Below are 16,449 nucleotides of genomic sequence, written 5' to 3'. Positions count from 1 at the left end.
ACTCCATTGGCCCACAGTGAAACTGGACTCTTGACCAGCTGTTTACCCATGAACTTACTCAAATACATTTGCATGTAGTTATCAAAGGAAAAAACAATCACTTTATTTTCAGAATACAGACTAAATCCCACTGTAAAATAACGAGCAAACACACACGATTAAAACACTCTGCACTTAAAAAGAGCCTCACTTTGCCATGTCTGCTGAACACAGCGTTTGCTCTGCAGTGCACACAGCTCTCCAACAGCAGCTGAGGTACTTGCAGGAGCTACACTTCATATATTATAACCCCCAAACCACTGTCATTTTGCATATAAATGCTACATTTTCCTGTATGCCTTGAAATACTAGTTAGGTACAATACTATCTTGTCATCTCTGCTCCCACGTTACGCTGGGTCCACCTTGCACCCTTCCACCAAAGCGACAAGAATTACTTCTACAGGGCTAAGCTCAGCAATACAAACTTTAAAGATGAGAAAAGTGGCAGCCAGCAATCTGCAGCCTGTGAATAAGCAGCATGTGCAGCACGATGTAAATACTGACAAGTTCAACACACACACATATGCACACAATCTCCTCCATTAAGCTTTCTGCACAGCGCAGCTCCTTCCATTCCCAAGCTTCTCCTAGAAAAACAGTCTTTCTCAAACGTAGCTCATTTAAAGCAGCCAACAGAATTTCACATGCCATCAATGGGCGTTGCTGCCTGTAATAAATTGGAGAGGATTTGGCTTTAAACAAGAGACTCACTTGCAAAGCACAGAGGTCACCAGCGGCTCCCAAGCAGCTTCACAAAGCATTGCAGGTCATCTCCTGCCACCAGAAGTGGCCTACAGCGTTCTGCCCTTTTAAACAAGCATCTTACCATCCTCCAGAGAACAGAACTGAGGTTGCCTGCGACTCCTACTTACAGCATTGAGCATAAAGAAGCATTGCAGTCCATTTGACAAAACTTATCGGTGGCAAAGGCTCCTTCACCTGAAAACTGGGTGACCTGGGCTGTGGTGGCAAAGGCCAGCGATGCCTCATTTTCTGAGCGTCCAAATGGCTACAGGAGAGAAGAGCTGACGTAACTGCAGAGATATCTCACATCCCCCATGGAGCAGGAACAACCTCATTGCATTTTCAGGCTGCAGATGACATACTGGGGGCTCACAGCGAACCCTGTATGTATTTAAAAACTCAGTCTTTACATCTTGCACCTCCAATTGAATGTCATGTTTATACTGAATGTCTTCAAGGACCAATAAAGCAATTCTTGGGCTTTCTTCCAAGCAAACCCTAACTCTAAGGCTCAGTACAAATTCACAGTGTAACGCAGGAGCACCAGCCAGTTGCTGGCAATGACCACGTGGATCTTCAAGTTAGATGGTGCTGAATCACTTCCTATGTTAAACCATTCTGTCTACAACCCTGTTTTATAGCTTCTCTGGTTAACCACTCTTCAAATCAGTTCTGACTGCAAACGCTGTCCTTAACTTAGCTGTTATAATAAAACTAATAATTATTTTCTGCCTACTGGTGTTCCCAATGCAATGCTGCCTATACAAATGCAAAGCTAATTCCTCCAGCAGGCCATCTAACTAAGGCTGTTCTCCAATAGCAGATTGACAGAAGCGGGCTGCAGATTGCAAAGTTTCCAAGCTTTCCATACCATGAAGTGAGGTAGCAACAAAGAGCCTTTCAAACAGCACTGTTCCCATTATTTTCCCCAGCAAAAAAATCCCTTTCCCATACAATTTAGTGAGTAAACTAGAGGCTTCTGTGCAGCAGCGGAAGCAGAAAAGAGATGGCAAATAAATAATGAAGGATAAGAACTAGACCAATAGTTTTGCAAAGTTTTCCTTTTTGGTACCAGCACTGAGCACTGCTCTTTTTCAGGTGGAGAGAAATACAAAACATTTCAGTCTTTTTGTGAGCTTAAAGTCCAAGTGACTTCTGCACAATCTGCTTGGCAATTTTATTAAATTGTTCTCTGTCTTCCCGCCACATCTTGGAGGCATCTACATTGGCTCCACTTTCATCGTTTGGCTCTGAAACGAGAGAGATGGAAAGGTCTGTGGGCAGGCAGGGGACTGAGCAGCATCAACTCATTTCTTCTGCAACGTCTCTGCACCACCTCTTCCCTGTGGCTCTGGTATACTTCCCCTGCTTGACACCATTAAAGGAATTATAGTTGCAGCTGCTGGACTCCCTAACAGTTCTCATTCAACTGATCACAAGAGAGCACCGCAGCAAGGTAGGCTTCAGGCAAGAAACAAGTGGTGGAGAAAGACTGTTTCACTTTGCTGGGGAGCTGAGCCCCAACACGCCGACAGAGTACCACTGTGTGTCACCAGCAGTGCTGTCAGAGGTCTGTAAAACTGCACAGGGCTCCCTGCTACACATTTGTTCTGGTTCTGTGGCTTCACAAACACAAAGCCCCACAAAGCAGGCCACCCAAACAGGCTCTGCCCCTCTTCTGGATGGTTTGTTCTATTAAAAAAAAACAACAAACAAACAACACAAAACTCAACGTAAAATGCTTTCATTTCTGCAATACCTTTCATCTGAGGATTTCAAAGTGCTTTACAAAGTAGACTAAGACCCTGCAACTCAAACACTTCTTTTTGTAGAGAGGTAAGCTGAGGCATGGAACTTCTCAGGTTCATGGTCAGCATGCAGCAGGACAACTGTCACGGGATTATACAAGCCACTCCAAACATACTGTACTCATTTTGCTTCCCATTCTGGTCCAAATACACAACTCTACACTACCCTTAAAACCCAGCAGTCAGGATAGATGCACAAGACACTCCGTTTGGTAAATTCAGGTTTGCTCAGTTGGCAGATCCACAGCTGAGAGCTTGCCAGCAGCCTGGAGGAAGATGACAATTGATGTTTTACACTAAGTCCTCCAAAAGCCATGGGGAAAACAGGATCAGAGAACAAGAGAGACCATATGATTCCCCTGTAGAGCAGTCTAGGTAAGGTTGTACAACAAGCCATGTTCCTGGAGGGCACAGGGAGCCCAACGAGGCACTGGTCTTTGGACAGATTCCATCAGCAGGTTGCTATTTTGAAGTTGACACAGTCACAGATAAGAATCTTTTGCATGTTCTTTGATCAGCTTTGCTGCTTCTAAAACCTAAACCTTCATCATTCCAAACTGATTCTTGGGGACACGCTTCTGCCTTCTCAGGCAGTTCAAAGCACTGTCCACCACGTGCAAAATATCCGTCAGGACGATGAGCATGAGAGATCTGATCCATAGTTCTTGCAGGATTTAAAGAAAGAAGTTGCACTGACTGTTTTCACCACACTCTGCTTCTCAAGAAGGCTTCTTTTATTTCAGAGATGGCAGAATGGAGTGCATTTCCCAGGTTGCCAAACAAACAGAAATCAGGGAAACTGGCTGGGAATAGAGGCCACGGACTCCTATCTAGCATACTGATTTATCTGCCTCTTAATCCTTCAGTTGCTAAAGCCAAATCCATTACTGCTTTGTGCAAGAGCAGCTGAACTTCAGGACCCATTACCTGACCATCACCCTGTGCCTGGCTGCTGCTGACCAGAAGGAACACAGTGCAGTTGTCAGAAAGTTGGAAACCCATTTACTAATTCAGGTTGTTTTTTTTTCCCCCCAATTATTTTAAGAAAATTGGTTTATTGATAAATAAATATTAGGGCTTTAAATACTCTGATTGCTGCCAAGTAGCTTAAGTGCAAAAATGCAAGGAGAAGCTTTAGCTATGTATCAAGCAGAAGCTAGCTGAGCTCCTGCTAATAAAACCCCAGCCCTTACCTGCCAGCATGCTAACGACAGACAAGAGGATCTTTTCCACACTCTGCACAGGACTCCACCGCTCAGCACTGCTCTCATATCCCATGGGATCATCCCCAGGAGCGTGAAGAATAGAGATGCAAACTCTCCCATCTGGGTAAACTGTGCAAGAAGTACAGGGGATTAACTGTTACTCTAAGGAAACACTTGGCTCTTCTAGATATTTCAGGCTTTGCCTACATATGACTGATACAGACTCAGTTTAAAAGTTCCTGTTGCAGAAAACCTAAAGACAAAAGTCTGATAAAACTTCTCAAAAACAAATTTACAAATCATCTTCCCCAAGGAAAGCTTGCTGGAAGCACTCAGATCACTTAGCAACCAACGAGAGGTTCCTTGGAAAAGTAAGAGCTGCAGCCTGGTGCAACAAGCCCAGCATTAGTGCACAGCCAAGTAGGTCTAGTCCTACTTAAATCTAGTCCTGCTTAAATTACAGGGTAACAGTCCTACATCACTGAATGCATGCTGGAGTCCTCCACTGGACCATGACAGTAAAAAAGAATAAAGCAAACTTCTCTGCTGCTTGTGACCTTGAATTTTCATTAACATGACCCAGCGTCATGGAAGTGCCCACGTGTAGCTGAGTCAGGCTGCTTGGGCCTCCAGCAGCCCACCCCCTCCTGGCTATGCTGCTTTCCGTGGCACAAATCAGCTCCTAGCACAGATCTGCAAGCCAAAGCCAGAGCTAGAATCACAGCATACTGCATGGATGCAGATCTGCCCCAGCAAGAAGTCTGGGTGAATTAGCCCAGCTGGAGCAACAAAGTGATTTGGCCATGCAGTTTCCATATGCCGACAGCTGCTGCAGATGTCAGAGCTGCAAAGGTGACACGGAACTGCCTCAGGCACTTGGGCACAGTTCTGTGCTGTCATGTGCAAACATGTGCCCCCCACATGAGAACAAAAATATGGGCTTGTCTGTGGATTAAATGGGCAAGAATCTGTGTCAGTAGTGCTTTGGGAAGAGAAAAGTAAAGGGACTTCAAGTAAATGCAAAATTCCTTGGAATAAGATAATAAATAAATAGCTTCCCAGTGGAGACTAAGAGTCGCATTGTACAACTGTCAGAATGCCAGCTGAGAAGGAAACCCTAGGCAGCAGGGCAGTGTTTGCTGCTTATTGTTCTCAAGTGGCAGAGGCCTAATAGCCTCAAACATGGGACCAGCTCATCAAATCTGGGTGATGACAACAATCTCATCACAATCCATGCTGATTTGGTAGATGCATTCACAATTGTACAGCAAATGCCAGGACTGACTCCAGAAAGTCGTGCTCTGGGTTGGAAGGAGCTTTAAGGTTTTTATCAGTCCAAAGAAAAAAGTTGTACTCATTGTTACTTCAATTCCTTCCCCTTAAGTCCCAAGAGACATAAAGCTGAGACGTCCGCTCCGGATTTGCAGCAAAAAGGCCAGCAAAGTCTTGAGTATTGAGGCCTACAGATGTACCAGCTGCATGGACAGAGCACCCTGGACTTCAGAAAGATCACGCCTTTGTTAAATGGGGAAACAAAGTCATGCTGCCAACTAAAGCTGCATCCAGACTTTGGTCAATATGAATAAATTTTCACCTAAAACAAAACTACTTAAAATACAAACCACAGAGCAACACTGGAAAGAGTCTGTATTGTTTTACTAAATCTTACATCGTGTACAAAACACTTCTGTTTGTTTATGAAGTAGTTACAAGTATTCCTGGAACGATCTTCAAGGCAGTGGAACTGTTGGAATCTACTGGGCTGTTTAACATCATAAGGTGTGTAAGGACTAATGTGACAAAGAGAGAGCGATCCCAGCAAAGAGCAGCACTGCTGTGTAGCTGCTCACACCTACAGACAGGGAGAGCACCATTCATCCCTGAGCCAGGATGCCTGCTCTCTGTCAGCAGAAGCTCTTTGTTTATGGTGTAAAACCCCCTGCTCCCCATGCAGCACTCACTGTTTGGATGGAACATCTCACACGTGAACCTCATCTTCGGAGGACTTAGAGGATAGTCAAGTGGGAAGCTCAGAACAGCAGGGAAAACCCCGTACTCGAAACAGGTATCTTCAGGACCCCTAGAAAGAGACAAAAAGAGATTCACCTGAGTTATGTGTATTTCTTTCACCAGCTTCTTGTCTAATGAGACGTCTTAGGTTGTTGTTATATCACCTACTCCAGAATACTAAGAGTTAAAACGCTCTCATCCCACATCTCATAAACTTAAATCCAAATTTGGGGTTTGGGAGGGAATGGGGGAAAAAAAAAAATACAGGAAAAAAAAAAAATCAAAGCTTGCACACTAAATTACTAGGAAGGTCACAACATGGCTTAATTAGCAGGGTGTGTCTGGCTATAATTGGAGTATCTGGCTCCAAGGCATGTTCCAGGATTTGAGTGTCTGCACGTCAAGAGAAGGCAGAGGCAGGTGTGGGACTCCCGTGCCTTTGAAGATGCTGTTAGGCTGCAGAGACAGAGATGTCAAATGCTGTAGCTCAAAAAGAGCTTATAAAGCCTAGGAGGATTCCAACAGCCAGTATCGAGTGCAACCACACCATGTTTTGTATAAAAATAAAAACGCAGCCCAGGGACCAAAACTGCCAGATGCAGGACAGCCCCATGCTTTGCAGACTTCAGGCATTTAGCTTTCCCTCCCTCAAATGTATGCAGAGAAGAAATAACTTCATCAAGGCTCCTGCAGAAACATTTCCTTCTTGTGTTCAGCATCCAGTTCAAAGCACAGTCAGGTGAGCATACAGCTATTTTATCCTCTCTACACAAAACGTTTTTGGAAGGTAAGCAAAAAAGTTTACTTGACATGATTTATTCCAACTAGATGAACCCCCTGGAAGTTATAAAACAAACTCCATCTCCCCTGATTGGCAAGATCAGGGAAAAGGCTTCGTCACTTAATGTCTCAGCCAAGGAAACCTCCTGTCTTCACTAGACAGCTTTTGAAATGAGGATTCTATTGCCTGGGAAGAAAGATTTAGGAATATATTTGTGCCTGCACCTCCCAACCCACCAACATGTTCTCCACGCCAGAAGGAACAAAAGATCTCAAAGCCAAATGGTCAAAAGCTTCATCCAGTTCAGATTACGTTGGTGATCTACAGAAAAAGAAAATGGAGGCGGGCAAAACCTAAAGCCCCACAGAGGGTCACTGCTAAACTCTGCAATTCAGAAGGCTTGGCTGACAGATAAACACAAGACCTCAAGTGCTTTAAACCTGAACAGTGAGATTAGAGAAATGCAGCTATGCAGGATGAGCTGAAGCATCTCAACCATGTATGCTCCCTTTCTGTCTTCTCCTTAAATTTAGTCAGGATTCAATATTCACATCTGAGGGCAAAATGAATGCCTTTTTTCACAAGTATTTTAATTCCAGCTGCATTTTCAAGGCTTATTGTTGAACTTCTAAGAGTATGTACATACAAGCATTGAAAAGCTGGTGGGTGTCTTCTGTTCTGAGAGCAAACACACAGCCTTAAGGGCTCTTCTGTCAAATACATTAACCCAATATGCTCCATTTTAGGCCCTGCATTAAGAGAGCACACTGCTTTTGTTTCAGCCATTCACTGCTGCCAGGGTCAACTTCAAAGAAATTATTTAAGTTAATCCAAGACAGCGTTTGCAACTACAAAACACACTGAAGACCACAACGGTTAAACTTGCTGCTTTCAGTTCTAAAAGGATTATCAGCAGGGCCAGCAAGGCAAAACACACAGCCCTTCTGGAGCAGGAATTTCACAGCACATCACATTTTCAGGACCTCTGTGCCTTCTGCAGGGATTTTTCCTGAGCTTCTCCCTCTGATAAGGATTTCCCCAGGAAAAGCTCAGAGCACAGCAGTGGCATCCTCCCTATTGAGCCGACAGGCCAGCAAACATCCCTTTTCCCATGGGATGCCCTTCTGCAAATTCTCTGCTAGGGTCAGAGGGAACTTGTCACCTGCAAGTGATGCATCTGACTCAGCACTGCGATCTAACCAGCCTTCCTTATCCTCTGCCTGCATTTGTTTCTTTCCTTCCTGTCTTGCTCCCAGCAGCTATGGCAAAGACATCGATACGAATTCCAGAAGTTAACAAAAAGTTGCACTATTCCTGCAGTGCCTGTGCTAAATGTAACTATGCTGACTCCAGAGCAGAAAAAATCATGCCAGGAACAATTCCTGCCATACAAGATATGAGATTCTGAACTCCGTGAGCTTGATGTTATTTAGGCAAGGGAAAAAAAAAAAACCCAAGGGCAGTGCCTGCCAAAATAGGAGGGAAAATTGAAGTGATAACAGCAATTAATGCCATAACCATGGCTTCAAGTACATTTGTAAGTGGATCCTCAAAAAGAGGGCGAAAAAAGACCAAACCCCACAGTCATCAGATGCTGAAAAGGGGAATTCCATGCTAGAGGACAAAACTTGGTCTTGAAATGTTAAATTCATGAGCTTGCATAACATAACAGCCTGTCAGACCTCACGCAGTGTCAAGCTGATAAACTCCATTGACGTGCTGGGGCTATTTATCACCAGGAATGAAGTTCCCAGCTGCAAAGGTTTGGTCTTTGTAAATACTCCCAGTCAGCTACTGTTTGATGCCTTATCAGAAGGGCACACTGAACACCAGGCTGTAAGCTTTCACTGTTCAGAAAAATTACCACGTTGTATTTCAACCTACAGCTCTAATCCATAAGCAAAAGAACTGTCCTATCATTCAGCCACGTCAATGCAGAATGTTTATGCTCAGCATTTATCCAGCACTGCTGCTGCAGGCAAGAACATCAGGAATACAAACAGTATTGTTACTTATTGTATTAAAAGAAAGCCTTTTAAAACAATCTCTGGGCCAAGCTTCCAAGCACTCTCTGTAACATCACCCAGACCCCCTACAGACTGATAGATGGGCAACGTCCTCTCCTCTTAACTCTCCTTTTCTTCAGTTTTGTTTGTGATGATGTAGCTCTAGCTTTCTCAAAAGCATGTGGAGAGAAGAATATTTTGCTCTCTTTTCATCACTGCAGCACTTATCTACATTTTGCATTTCATCCTTCTCAAATGTAAGTCAGCCTTACTCTTAATCACCTCATCTGCACTTCTTTCAATCCCACAGTCTCACACAGCACATTTGAGATTACAAAACACTCAAGAAGATTATCACAAACATAAACAAGTCGTGTAGCTGTACTCAAACATGTTTACCAATGGAGTATTGTAAAGAGATTAAAGTAACCAGACGTGCTTAGGGTAAACTTGTTTCTATTGTACCACAGCTTCAGAATTTAGCAGATCTTAGAATATGATTTTATTATGACACACACACAATTCAGAAACTAAAAGCACCTCCGCCTCTCATTTAGCGCTGACAAAGACCTGAAGCTCAACACTCAGCACTTTAAAGGGCTTGCAAGTTTGCAGGCAGATCCTCTGCTGCTTAAGCATTTGTTAGGAGAAACAACAGAAAAAAAGATATTTTCTAGGTAATAAATCAAATAAAGAAGTATCCTGTGTGCCCCCCATGAAAGCTGTCATCAACCACAAAATCTCTGTTACTAGAAAGTAGTGATGGACAGGAATTTCCTTCCACATTCCAAGAGCAATAAATCCTCTGGGGTTTCTAAACACCAAGAGAGCTTTCTGAGCTGGCAGTAGGTACATCACAAAACACATGTTATAGAGAAGTGGTAACTGTCCCACTTACAGAAAGAAGAGTAAGATTCCATGGTTGCCTAAGGTGACAGGTTTTGACTGTAGTCATCTACCTAATTCCATGACTGGTGTTTATCTTCAGGAGACTGAGCTCCCAGGAGGTGCAACCTGTTCATCACAGGATGCCCTGCTGCAAGCAGCTCTGTATCAACCCACGAACGAGCAGTGGTAATCCAAATCTCTACCAAGGATTAAAATAACTTAGAGCCTCATGCTTGCAAGAAAGCAGGATCACCCCCGCAGCTCGTACAGAATAGGTGATACACTACAGCTTGATAGGAATGGCATTGTTTGTGTGCCAGCTGCTTTTCCACCCTTGGACAACACTGTCCAAGGGGTCACGCACCACGAGGAGCTGTGCTGAAAGCCTGCCCTGTGCCCAGCCCCAAACAGGGTCAGCAAACGCTGCTCCTACCAAAGAGCACAAGAAATGCAGTGTGGATTAACCCTACCGACAGGTTATCAGCTGCAGGACTGGAACTTCCTCATCTCACTGTCACGTGTATCAACTGTCAGACCTGTTCCTTCCCCTTCAACAACTCTGTAGAACTTTTATCTTGTAAAAATCACCAGGCACCCAGAACTCCCCAAAGAAGGATGCAGACAGCATGAGTAAAGCAGTAGAAATGAGAGAGGACTTGTAGGCTGCTGGGTATCACCCTGTCTTTTCAAGGTAACTTCAGCTGTGAACAACTGTACCCAACAGCCCAGGAGCAGAAGGACGCAGCCTTGGAAGAAGTCTGTCAGCCCCCAAAATACAGCAGAGTGATCAGAGCTGTTCACCAGCAGAAGAGTTCTACAAGGAACCACCACAGCCAACATCTCCTCAAGAGCAGCTGTTCCATGAAATGTAAAGAATTTGAAAAGATTTTTAAAGTGTTGTTTTGCTGTTGTGTTTTTTGTTTGTTGGTTGGTTTTTTAATTTCAGGGCTAGCTCAAATCAATCCTCTTTCAATTTCCCTACAAAGGATTTGAATAGTAAGTCAACTAATTTTAGACAATGATTTTTTTTCTCCTATCTCTGATGGTCTATCTGGCCATTTTGCTCCCCTTAAAACTTGAGGAAACCTGTCCTGTATTTGCAGTTGAGCAATGTTTGTGTGATCTACAAGCAATTTATGGTTTCCTGCAGTGCTTGTATACACAATATATCCAGTGGAGCCTGAATGATGACTCTTGTAAAATCTGCAAGTTACATGCCAAGTGTTTCTTATTATGGCACCTGCATGACAAATCATCACTTCAGCTGCCCCATCACACTGTTTAAATTCCAAATATAATTTCCAGTTTGAATCAGAAATGAAGTTTCCAGCCAGAGATAGGCCAAAGTCAATGTAATACAAAACTAGGAAGATGTTTTTTTAAATATTCTTGCTCTCCCAGAAGGTACTCATAGAGCACAAGAGCTGTTTTCAGAAAAAAAGCAATATTGACTCACATAATCAGAGCTTCCCACTCAAAGAAGTTTTCCTCATTCATAGGACCTAAGAGGAAAAAAAAAAACATGAAACGATGCTCAGAGCTGTCAGAAAGTAAGGCTCCAACTTCACAGTGCACAAGCTGGTTAGCATCTCACCTGCTACTATCCCTTCTGGTGGGTTCAGGGTCAGTTCTATAAAAGAAAAAGGACAAGGAATGTTAACACAGCCTGAGGAAAGCACAGGAGGAATCTTCTGGCTTTGCTTTTCTGGGCAAGGTTTGCCATCCAGGAGGTCAATGCAAGACAATTTTCTAAGCAAAATGACTGCAGAATCATGGAATGGTTTGGGTTGGAAGGGACCTTAAACACCATCAAGTTCCACGTCCCTGCTGTGAGGGGCTGAACACAGTGCTTCAGGTGGGGCTTCACGAGGGCAGAGAGGAGGACGCTGCCCCCCAACCTGCTGGCCATGCTGCTTTTAATGCAGCCCAGCATGCAGTTGGCCTTCAGGGCTGCAAGCACACACTGTCCCAAAACAGACCCAAGGGACAGCACATGGACATGGAGCTTCTGACCACAGCAGTGAGTGCGACCATCCAGCTAACTCATCATCCACTGAGCAGTCCATCCATCACATCCACATCTCTCTGTTTTAGAGACAAGGACATTGCCTGAGGTCCTGTGCTTTTTCAAGATCTCAAAGCTTGTCTTCCCAGTGGAAGAAAACTGGGAAGGAAGGCAAAAAAAATCCCTTTTCACAAGCATGGGGCACTGTGCTACTGGGCATAAAGGTATACACTCAACGAACAGGTTGTACTGCTATATAGCCTATTTGCACCAACTTAGACTTCACAGCACGTCCACACAAAACCCAAAACAACACTAAAAGGTGAAGGAGCAGAAGCAAAGAGATAATGACAAGTGCCTCTGTGCTGCAGACCTAAACCATCTCGCCCCATGAGGCCTGGGAAGTGCAAGTTGAAAAGAGACCAACAGCACAGCTGTGGATGCAGAATGCTGACTGACACCCTTGCTCTGTATAGGAAATGGATGCAATTCCCAATTCATCAGTGAACTTCTACCAGCGACTCACACCATGCAAACACCAACCACAGAGCACCACACGCATTCTGCAACCTGAAAACAAGCAGCAACGCATCACCAGGGAAGATGAAAAGCCATGAAGGGCTGCATGAGAGATTAACCTAATTCCTGCTAGGCTGTAAGTGAGAGCTGTGGGTAACGCTGCACAAACCAGAGCACAGATTTGTGTCTCAAAGGGGTGATGGATTCAAAAGCCATTGAGATACGCTGGCAGGAAAGACAGCAAAACCCTCCGGCTCACTCAGATTGCCATCAGCTTCGGCACACATTCAAGTTCAAAAGAAGAGCAGCAGATGGAGGTCAGTCCCAGGGCTGAACACCAGAACAGGGACATTACAGAGCGGGTTTTTCCAGCTTGACAGTGGGTCTGCAGCAGCTGTGCTCGTAGATGGTTCTAGGCAGATGGAGGTGTCAAACTTGGGAACTCCTGGAACTGTTTCGACCCATATTGGGGCTCTTTCTTTAAGGGAAAACAAACAAGACCCCACAGTTCTGCTATTTCCCACAATTTCCCCTGAAAATCCAGGGAGCTCTGATATTTCAGACCCTATGCTGGTGGGGCTGGACGTCTGGGATTCTGTACAGCTCTCCAAGCAAAGCTGGGTGCTGGGAATCATGAGGCAAAACCCCAGAGCAAGGAACCTGCAAGGCGATGGAAGCTCACTTCTTCACTTCTCCCTGCTCACCTCTCCCCTTGGACACCAGTCAGAGGTTTCCATCCTGAAGGACCAGGCAAGGCAGTAACCGGACAGTGAACGGGCACGGAGCTTTGATTTGGAGGAGATACTTAGGAAGAAGAAAGGCCTTTCAGACATGGATAGTCACATCCTACTGTATGGTTTGTCTAGAACCACTCTAAAGGAAACGGGGTGCACTGCATTCAAGAGCTGCAAAGCACAAGCTGCCAGAACTGCCGTGGCAGCAGCTGCTTCAGTCCCACTGCAGCTTCCAAAATAGAAATCAAAATAGGACAAACACCCAATCAGCAGGATTCTGCTGGAGGCCTCTGAGAGGCTGGAGGATGAAAGGCAACGTGGCAAGGAGGAGAAAATGGAAATTCAGAAAAGGAATGCTAACAACAAAAAAAAAGGTTTTGAAGAGGCAAACAAAAAGGCAAACAAAGGAGCAGAGAGGCTCAAGAAAAAGCTGAGGCTGGCAGGTAAAGGCACTGGGCATTCACACCCCAGAGGAGCTGCCCTGGAGTGTCCCAGGAGCCTGGGTGGCTGCAGGCCCTCTGCCACGCACATATGGCGAGTGCATGTGGGAGCAGCCCATGGCAGGCAGCCCAACAGCTGCCTCAGAACAATGCCTCTCTTCAGCACTGGGAGCAGTTGAAGCTTTGCATCCTCCACAAGGCGTCCCATTCGATTTGCACGGCGGTCGTGCTGCACACAGTCAGGGGATTTGCTTCCAAATGCAAACACAATGAAGTCCCAGCTTGCAGCAGAGGAGCTAAGCCTTGTTTTAAAGCTTTGCTCTTAAGGCAAGACCGAATGAAAGGGAAAAGCTGGCACAACCAATGTGCGGCGCTTCTGCTGGGAACATGGCACAGATTTGGGTGCACACAGGCTCAGTGCATCCGTTTCCATTTCACTGCCCCACCCCTGCTGCTCTGCATGATGCAGATCTGCCTTCTCCAAACCTCCTGGCTTTAACCCTGCACTGCCCCCAGCGATACCTGCCAGGGTTACAACCCACCACTCAGGCACCTCTTTGCTTTTCTGTAAGGTGCATAAAACCAAACCACTGCACGTCCTGTGCACCTACAGCTTCGACTGAGTGTTTCCCAAGTAGCCCCTTTGAGATTGAAAACAGACAAGATACCTTCAAGAGCATGCAGCAAGGAAATGATAAAGGCAGAAACAGCAGGTTTCCTTCCCTTAAGTCTCGCAAGCATAAGCTCCTATTGAGAGATACATTTTAGGCTTTAATACTGTTAAATATTCTAAACTGAGATTTTAACAAACATATACACCAGCAGGAATTACATGCTTTTTATATCTGATTTTTGAAAGCTTTATCTACGTGAGTATAAAAACACTTCAACACATGAGACAGCAAACGGTTGTCAGCCTCCAAACATGCAAACTAAGCTCTAAATGAGGACAAAAACAAAATGAATCTTGCTGGTGCTCACAGCCACCTTCCCTTCAGCTTCACCTGGATGGGAAAACATTGCCATTTCACAGCACCCCCCAGAAGGAAGTAATGCTTTTCTGCTCCAACAGGCTGAAAGCTCACACAGCATCAAGCATTTTTCACATACGGTAACAACAAACTGATTTAAACATGCACACACACACACAGAAAATTAGCAGTCAAAACTTATTAAAGAAAAAAAAAAAAAAGCAGGAAAGGGGAGAATCAGCAATCTGGTAAACAGAATGTAACCACCAGCAAGGCACCGACTGCCAAACATCTCTATCACAACCAGAAGTACATAAAGGGAAGAGCAGAGAAAGAAGGAAGAAAACTTCAACAGAGCAGAACAAATTCTGCAAGGCTGCAGCTTGGCAGCCTGTTGGGAAGCAGCAGGGAGGGGCAGGGCTGTTTGGTGGTGAAGCTGGACAAGAGCACCCACCAAATACATGAACCCCAGCCATGAAAACAGCACAGGGCCTCGCAGGCGACCACAGGAACTGAAAGCTCTACTTTACTTCTGGAATTCAGGTGTGCAGAAGGAATACTGTGCCCTCAGCCACACTGCATTATTTTGCCTTTCACAACGCTCTATCTGACTACTGTTGGGAAAGCGTAAGAGAGGATAATAAACAAGATGGTATCTCAGGTCACGTCGAGTGCTGTATCAGGACAGCATGCAAAGAAGATTCATGGGGTGCCAGCCTGGAGCATTAAGTAACTTCCTTTTCAATGTTCTTTAGTTAGTATCAGTTTTCTCTTAGCAATTCATTCGTGTATGGCATTAAGATCGTGGAGCTTCCCAGTAACAAAGTACTGGGAGCTAGAAGTACTTCAGAAGTACTTCAAAGACAGGGGACTCACACAGGAGAGCAGAAGGAGCAGAGACCAGTCCTGCTGTGGCTGGTTTTTGGGGCAGCACTTTGTGGTGACAACAGAGAAAAGTAGTGTGTCTAGGACACCACGTCAGCAGGCCAGGGCTGACTGTCGTCATCAGATAGGTTAGAGCTCATGCCCTGCAGGATGTCCCAGGACCAAGCACAGGGTCTGAAAACGTGTACTCAGAAATACTGTTTGGTACAGACTGAAGCCACCAAGGCAAAGTGAGAACCAGCTCCACATCCCTGAAGAGCAAACAGCCTCCATATAGCATGAAGCAGGCAGCCAGTTCTCGTGTCCAGTCCTTACAGCTCAACACCATCCTCCACCCAACTAACAGTGGGTTTTCCCCTATCCTGTTGCCTTTTGTTATGTAAAAAGCTGGAAAATGACAGACCAAAACCAACCTGCCTATCTCTCAAAAGAAAGCCCCTTTGGTCAACTCATGGAAGCAGGCAGTTTGTGCTGGCAGAAACACCCTGAGAGGGCCCCATCCTTCCAGCATCGGGCACCAGCAGCTCCCGAGGTCGGCAGAGGCTCCCGGCTCCCTCTGGCGGGGCGAGAGCAGCAGTGGCTCCCCTGGCCCCGCTGTCTGCTAGCCACAACTCATCCAACTTTTACGCAAACAAGTCGAGGTCATTCCTCAGTAAGATATATTTAAATGCATCCATCAGCTGCACACACGTTCACCTTTTTGAGTCGTTTTGGGTTTTGTGTTAAGTCGTGCTCGCTGCCGTGGAGCTGTGCCGTGCCCACCGCCTCGTGCTGCACAACCTCTCCCTGCCCCCAGCCGCCCCTCCTCAACGCAGCTCCACTCCGTTCCCTCAGCGCACAGCTCGGCGCTGCCCAACCGCTCCCCGTGAGGAGTTGCAGCCGCCACGACGGCTCCGCTCAGCTCCTGTGCTCTGGGCCGAATAAACCACAGCCCTCAGCACTGCTCACACACACGCCGTGTCCACAGACCCTTCCCCACCTCCGCATCTCTGAACCCTCTATCGCAGCCGCTATTCGGAGATCAGCCCGACAGCCGTCCCCTCCTCACAGCCCCTCTCGGCCCCAGGCAGCCTACAGGCACTGAGGCCGCCCCGCCTCCCGCAAGACCCCCAACCCTACAGCCAGCCCTCTTCCGAGCCCTGCGCCCCACACAGCTCGCAGCACCACGGCCCGGCCTCGCTACTCACGCTTGTACTCAGCCATCAGCCGCTTGAGCGCTGTGCCCGCCATAGCGCGGCCCGCAGCGCCCCGGCCCCGCGCCGCTTCCGGGCGGGCTGGCGGGGAGGAAGAGGATAGGGGGCGCGCTAGCGCTCCGCCTCTATGGTGCGAGCCGAGTCCTCCCAGCGCCGGCCGCGCAGGCGCAGTATCACCAACGACTTGTGGGCGGGGCCGAGAGCCGCGGGAAGCGCGAG

The 16,449-nt window shown here is 46.3% G+C and overlaps 1 protein-coding gene across 2 annotated transcripts; it reads right to left on the bottom strand.

Moving 5' to 3' along the window:
- Positions 1-73: 73 nt before the first annotated feature.
- On the bottom strand, positions 74-16,360 carry UBE2G2 (ubiquitin conjugating enzyme E2 G2). Of its 2 annotated transcripts, XM_052687202.1 has the most exons (6): positions 16,225-16,360; positions 11,078-11,113; positions 10,940-10,985; positions 5,760-5,878; positions 3,787-3,927; positions 74-2,035 (listed from the first exon to the last, which is right to left on the bottom strand). In XM_052687202.1, exons 1-6 carry the CDS (start codon positions 16,265-16,267, stop codon positions 1,923-1,925), a joined length of 498 nt encoding a protein of 165 aa, XP_052543162.1. In that variant the 5' UTR covers positions 16,268-16,360; the 3' UTR covers positions 74-1,922. The 2 variants fall into 2 exon arrangements, with proteins under 2 accessions (XP_052543162.1, XP_052543163.1); XM_052687203.1 differs by lacking the exons at positions 10,940-10,985; positions 11,078-11,113 and having other exon boundaries at positions 16,225-16,337.
- Between the last annotated feature and the right edge of the window lie 89 nt (positions 16,361-16,449).

This window comes from Tympanuchus pallidicinctus, unplaced genomic scaffold, assembly GCF_026119805.1.
Source record: "Tympanuchus pallidicinctus isolate F22 unplaced genomic scaffold, pur_lepc_1.0 scaffold22, whole genome shotgun sequence".
NCBI lineage: Eukaryota > Metazoa > Chordata > Aves > Galliformes > Phasianidae > Tympanuchus > Tympanuchus pallidicinctus.
This window is presented reverse-complemented; position numbering and strand designations above follow the sequence as displayed.